This window comes from Astyanax mexicanus, chromosome 24 (assembly GCF_023375975.1).
Source record: "Astyanax mexicanus isolate ESR-SI-001 chromosome 24, AstMex3_surface, whole genome shotgun sequence".
In the NCBI taxonomy this organism is placed as follows: domain Eukaryota; kingdom Metazoa; phylum Chordata; class Actinopteri; order Characiformes; family Acestrorhamphidae; genus Astyanax; species Astyanax mexicanus.
In genome coordinates this window covers 19,275,116-19,282,131 of record NC_064431.1, presented here as the reverse complement: position 1 = coordinate 19,282,131, position 7,016 = coordinate 19,275,116, and the positions used below count along the sequence as shown (strand labels likewise).

At 33.5% G+C, this 7,016-nt stretch overlaps 1 protein-coding gene across 1 annotated transcript; it reads right to left on the bottom strand.

Moving 5' to 3' along the window:
- Positions 1–3,846: 3,846 nt before the first annotated feature.
- On the bottom strand, positions 3,847–6,198 carry kiss1 (KiSS-1 metastasis suppressor). Its single transcript, XM_049471858.1, has 2 exons — positions 6,085–6,198; positions 3,847–4,177 (listed from the first exon to the last, which is right to left on the bottom strand). Exons 1-2 carry the CDS (start codon positions 6,158–6,160, stop codon positions 3,936–3,938), a joined length of 318 nt encoding a protein of 105 aa, XP_049327815.1. The 5' UTR covers positions 6,161–6,198; the 3' UTR covers positions 3,847–3,935.
- Between the last annotated feature and the right edge of the window lie 818 nt (positions 6,199–7,016).

Genomic DNA, 7,016 nt, shown 5'->3' with positions numbered 1-7,016 from the left:
ATATTATATCTTTTTTTTCTGAAGGCTAAGTTTAAGGAAAAGAAGCAATAGTTTTATTAGCATAATTTATTATTTATGAGCATGAATAACAACAAACTATTTATAATTGGGGATGTCCAATCCATTTGTTACCAGATACAGAGTTCCAATCCAATACTGTGGTAATGCAAAAAGAAAGAACACATGCAAATAGTCCCTTTATGTTTTTTTTTGTTTTTTTTAAATCTTTAGTTCATATTGAAACAATGGTATCAAAATGTACTGTTTTATCACAAAATAAACACATACAAAAATATAATAATATAATAATATAAGGCATATAAATGATTTCGATTTAAACACTTTTCTTTTCTTAATTAAACAAACGACTAAGAAATTAAACAAATGACTAATTAAACAAACAACTAAGAAATTAAACAAACGACTAATTAAACAAACAACTAAGAAATTAAACAAATGACTAATTAAACAAACAACTAAGAAATTTAACAAATGACTAATTAAACAAACGACTAAGAAATTACTATAAATAATATAAATATCAGAAAAAAATACTTTGTCACAGTTCTCTGAGTACACCGAGACAGCTCAGTTTTAAAATAACCAGTTAATTTGCATTTTATAAAATTATAGTATAAAAATTATAGCTCAAAAAATTTTAAACAACATTTTAAACTGTGTATAGTTTAAAATGTGAGGTGACTCCTTTTATTCCTTTTAAATATGTTAAAATAAAGTCCAAGTAGCTCAATATTACAATTCTGATATTTGTTCCTATGTACTGACTTACCAGGGGGAACTAATTAAGGGTGACGCAGACACAAAAATGCAAACCTGGACCATTTCTCAAGACGAAGTACCGTATTTGTTTGGACTGTAAGGCGCTCTTAAAATTCTTTAATTTTGCAGTAAAGCTACTCCGCTGAAATGCAGTGTTATACAGGAGCTTCATTTTATTTCTCCAGCATCGAGACTGCTAAGCGCTAGCTCTTTTGTCATTCAGAAATGAGTATTATCAGCCTGTAGCCTGCTGCTATCCCCGGCTAGCACTGCTGAAGCAGCATTAGCAATAGCTGCTCACTGCGCTAAGTTCTAGCTCTTTTCCCATTCAGAGGTGAGTATTATCGGCCTTTAGCCTGCTGCTAGCACTGCTGGAGCTGCATTAGCATTAGCAGCTAACTGCGCAAAGCGCTAGCTCTTTTCGCATTCAGAGGCGAGTATATCAGACTGTAGCCTGCGCATTTCATCGTGTTAAAACAAGCTATGTGGGGCAAACAGCTAGCAAATATCACCCTGGCTTACTGAAACACTCAGTGTAGCGCTGTTGGGCAGCATAAGTCTCGCTACTTGTTCACACTGAATCTACCCCATAGAGCTTTGACTACCACTAGTAGCACTGTACTAGAGTTTACAGTATGGACAATGTAACGATAAATTTTTGATAAATCAGTGATCCAGATTTTTTCCACCTGATTACGATCCTTTAAAAAAATAGATGATCAGATTATGTGCTTCTCTATTTATAATACTAATAATACTAATACTAATGCTGATTCTAATCAAGTAATAAATATTAGTTGTGAGTCATTTCTAGCAGTGATGGATTCCATAGTGGGGTATTTTCTACTGACGGTTATGTTTTGAATAAAGTTTTGTCATCTTTGTTTTGATTAGGCTCTGATTTAAAATGGTTTTGTACATTGGTGGAAATTAATCTGTTATTCATATCAATAGTTGAACCCATTTGGGGCTATGAGGAACTTTATGCTAAATGTAAAAAAGCTTTCCCAATAATGCAAATATCGGTACATTTAAAAAAAAAAAAAAATCTTGGGATGTCATTCGCTATATATATATTTTTTTATCTAATTAATCACAACTATAGGCTTTATTCACATACGTCACTATTGTGTACCAGAACGAGGCTGTGGGGTATGGAAGTAGCTTCCCAAATGCACTTCTTCAAAAAGAAAGAAATCTTATAAAGGTCAAAACCCCAAAGATCCCAACCTTCACAGTGAATAGATTCACAAAATCAGTAGAGATCTAAATTTCAATTTAAGATGTATGTTACTGTGATAGCTAGTTAGCTAAGGCTAGCCATATTAATATGACCCAGCCAGCCAATCTAGCCAGTTGATATTAGCAGAGAGACAACAAGCTAGCTAAACCCAGTTCTCCAGCTATGACCTGATTAACCCTGAACTGGTTATTTTCTCAGTTTAATGTTAAAACGAGGGCCATAGCTCTTTAGAATAGCCTGCTTAGCTAACTAGCTAATTAACACCCTACAGTGGGGATGCTGGTTTTACTGGACTGTATTTGGCTGTATTTAAAGGCACACTAGGTAGGCTTTCCTTGATTATTGAACTTTTTAAAGAAGTAAAATTACAGCTTGAAACTCACTGCAGTGCTGCATTGAGGTGTAATAGGAGGAATAGTGGTGCTCTGGTGTCTGTACCGTAGCTCCTCTGAGCTTAAACCAGACTCTGTAAGTTTTCTTAGGCGGCCGCGACCAACGCTCGCGAGAACTGCGCCTCTTTCCAGAACTGCGACCTGCTTTCCGACCTGAATGTAGTTCTAACAGTTCTACAAGGACTACAAAAACCCGCTATTTGGAGTTGGTTAATTCTTTACAGAAACCAACTAGTAGTGATTGGCACAGCAGCTCTTTTAGATGAACTAAATCATTAGAATCCGTTCATTAAAAAGATTCGTCAAAAGATTTGTTCATTCAAACAAATCTTTTGTGCTGTTCGTCTGTGCTGTACAGGAGAAGCTCCAGATAAAGACACATTACAAGTAAATCAGTGGGTATTTCTGTTTTTTAAGGAGCTTAAAATGTTAATGAGAGAGTTGTTAAAACAACCAGAGTGTAAATATGTGAGGTATAAGTTGAGTTAAAGTGTTTGTTTTAACTGCTAAAGCTGTAGGCTAGCAGGCGGAAGCTAGCAGTGATTAGCATTTGCGATTAGCATTAGCGATTGGGTTAAACGTGTAAATATATCATGTTAAGTTTAAAATATGGCTGTTTGTAAGCTTAGCTTGCAGTAAATTGCCCCAAACTGAAATATACATTTTAGTCTGGGGCTTGTAAAAGCTTTTACTGATACTGTTTTTGTTTTAATATTATTTCATGCTGTGCTCTGGGGGTGGGGTGATGGGGTGGTCTGCAAATGTAGGGGGAGCCCACGAGCACAAAATCTCAATCCTACCTAGTGGATCTTTAATGGTTGTGTTAACTTTATTTATTATTTTATATCTGATTTGATATTATAGATTAACGTGGACACAAAAGTAAGTTCAGAACACTTTATAAAGAGTGTTTCTTTAAGACACTGGTTGGAAGGTTGAAGAAGGACGCTGTGCTTACATTATTTGCCTGGACAGATAGTTTAGTAAAGCCTGTAAGGTAAGAAGGACTGTAATTAGACAAACTACAAGGGTATTGTAGCGTCCTGCTAGACGTGTTGGAAGAATGACAGAGAAAGACTTTTAAAATTCGCTTTATTGCTGAACTTGGATTAGTTGTTAATGGTGGCCGCACCACCATTCCAAGGTGGAGCCTTGGAACTTCCCCAACCTCGCTTTCATTTCAACATGGCCGCGGAGTGAATAAGGCCATATTCTGTGATTAACTTGTTCTTCTTAGGACACAAGTTTTTATAGTGAATATTTAAATGTAAGTAAAATAATGAATGTAAGAAATGTAAAGTGTAATTACATTTATTACGTTTTTAAAACATTTTTAATATATGTAATTAAACCCAGATATTCAAAGATAAAAGAGAATACATACAGCACTGCAAAAGCTAACAAATAGATAAAGAATGAGGCACAATACAATTACAATCAATCCAGTTGTCTGATTTTATTTAATAAACCCAATAATACAGATTTTTTAAGAGCAGAATTTTTGGTGCATTTCACATCTTTCACTTTCCATATCGGAGGCCAAAGGAATTAAGATTATAGGATGCCAGATTATTCCTCCTCTTCATTTCAGGGTGAAGCGTTTCCGGGTGCCACCACCCACCCCTGGAGGAGCCTCGGCTTAGTGGTGGGCTGGCTTCATCTGCAGGAAGGTCAGCTGAGGGTTTGGAAGCTGGGGATCCAAGCCTGGACATAAGATCCAATCGCTGCAGAACTCGGAACAACGAGTCCTCTGGAGCCTCATCTAAAAAAAAAATAATGATGAGAAATTTTAAAGAAAATTATTAAGTAAAATCTTTACAAATATTTTTATTATCAAACAAAAAAATAATTCTAAAGGTTCTAAAGGGTCACTGTATTATTATTTGTTATTAATAAATGACATATCTTGAAAGAAATTAATTAAATAAACCTTAAAAAGCCTTAAAATAAGCGTTGTCTGAATGTGAGTTTCAGCAGATGTTCTAAGAAAGGTATAAAAATTGCTGACAATATTTACATAAAAATATTGTTTTGTCTTTTGACGACAGCCACATTTACCATTAGTGTTGAACACAGATTAAATAAGGCCTCCACCTTTTGAGACATCTGTGCAGTCAATACACACACACTATTATCAAACCCACAGCCTTGGTGCAGAAAGGGTTAAGTCATGTTGGAACAGGAAGGGGCCATGCCTGAACTGTTTCTGCAAAGTTGGGCACATACAACTGTCTAAAATCTTTTGGTAATTGTTAGGAGTTCCTTTCACTGCAGTGTTAATCTTGACTGGTGATTTTGATTTAGTTTTATGTTTAGCCTTTTGACTAAAATGTATAATAGTTTTAGTCACATGAAATCTTTAGGTTATTATTAGTTTTAGCCTAGTTTTAGTTGACAAAAACAAACAACATTTTTTTGTGTTTACTAATCTGTTTGTGCTGGAGTTAATGTTAATTTAATTAAAACATGGCTAGCATGCATTACCCATTAGTTTATAGAATGTAAAATGCAGTGAAGGCTATCTAACCTAGCTAACAGAGCCACATTATGTGCTCTATCTGCCTCCAGAAATCTGAACAAGCTTACCACCATTCTAAAAAATCTTGGTGATGAGACACATGCCACAAAATATTTTTATTCCACTTATTTTGAGTTTTGTTTTCCATGCTAGCACAGCTGTATTTATCCCATAAATCACACTTAGTAATATTTGTAGAAGTATTCTGCAGGTGCTTGCAAATATTCTCAAATAATCAAAGTTAAAAGTCGGGAAAATGAAGTTGGGCCGAGCCCAACTCCTGATAATCAACATAACCCCCCCTTCACCAAACTTTACACATTGCACTATACAGTCACACAAGTACCTTTTTTAGTTGGCATCCTTATATAATGCTGAAATTCACTGAGCTCCTGAGAGTTTAGATAGATAAGTAAATATTTTTGGCAATAAAGTATATATATGTTAAATGTACTCGTAAATGCATTTAAAAGTTTGAGTATGTCCGCAAATATTTGAAAAATATTTTGAAATGAACAAACATGGAATTGGATTTAAAATATACAGCACTGGAAAAAATGAGAGACCACTTAACAATAAAATGTTTCTTTCATTTTACCACATTGAAAACAATTGGAATATAATAAAAAAGAAGATGGATGATCACAAGCCATCAAACCAAACTGAACTGCTTGAATTTTTGCACCAGGAGTAAAGGCATAAAGTTATCCAAAAGCAGTGTGTAAGACTGGTGGAGGAGAACATGCCAGGATGCATGAAAACTGTTATTAAAAGCAGGGTTATTCCACCAAATACTAATTTTTGAACTGTTAAACCTTTATGAATATGAACTTGTTTTCTTTGCATTATTTGCAGTCTGAAAGATCTGCATCTTTTTGTTATTTCAGCCATTTCTCATTTTCTGCAAATAAATGCTCTAAATGACAAAATTTTTATTTGGAATTTGGAAAAAAATGTTGTCCGTAGATTACAGAATGAAACAACAATGTTTATTTTACTCACACATGTATCTATGTATAGCAAAATTAAAGAAACTTATTTTTTTCCAAAGATGTAATTTTCAATCTGGGAATATATGAACAAAACACACAACTCTAAAGCCTTTAAAACATCGAATAGTACTGGAATAATAGGAATTGTGGTAATAGTACCTTCAGCATAGTACGCTGTGGGATAGGTCCTCCCGAGCGTAACTGTTAATATAAGCATCATCATGAGCAGCAGCATTTCCAGCAATATCTGAAGGCCTCTGTAGTGAAGTACAGAAATCTATTGGAGAAAAAACGTAATTGGAATGTAATCTGTACATAAACACACAATTCATGAATATTAAACATATATTTATTCAAATATACTGTGTAAATTGTAGTAGGCAACTATAATTCTAGTAATTGGCTGAAGTATTTAATTTAGGCATGTTATGATAATATCTTTATCGACTTATTGTACAATATGTAGATATACATTATCTCACAAAAGTAAATAAAATGTAGGAATCCTGTTTTTTGTCTGTAATGCACAGAAAAGAAGACTCAAATTATACTCTTAATAAAAATACTAAAAATAAATAAATCCAGTTATAACTAAAATATTTAATATTTATTTCCATGGCATTTGAAGGCTGTATGTAATATTTTATATTGACTTTCTATTTAATAAACAGTAGAAAAAAAATAGATTAAAACGTGTTCTAAATCACATTAATTAGTAAAAATGAGCTGTTACTTTGCCTCATTTGCTCTAGTAGTACTGATGAGACCAAGCTAGTGATTCAATAGTGTTAAATGCAACAAAACATTTAAAAATAAAGAAAATACATGATGTTCACTGTAATGGACGCACAGTCTGAAAGTGACATTATGATTATACTGTATATGTGGAATAAAATGGTCTTAAATAAATGGTTGAATATCAGTGAATTGCAAATTTATATTGGACAATATACAGTATCGTCCTCAGTAAAATAGTTATCGAGACTGTTTTTAATAATTTATTATTAAATTATATAATTCATTATTTATTATAAAAATGTATTTTTTTTAGACTGTAATGTGTGATCTGTTTGATCTGAGGCAGTTAGATG

Excerpts from the sequence above, each read along its gene's own strand:
- kiss1 (XM_049471858.1), bottom strand. The coding sequence starts at position 6,160 with ATGCTGCTGCTCATGATGATGCTTATATTAACAGTTACGCTCGGGAGG. Across the intron at positions 4,178-6,084 it reads CACAGCGTACTATGCTGAAG|ATGAGGCTCCAGAGGACTCG; the intron begins GTACTATTACCA and ends TTTTTTTTTTAG.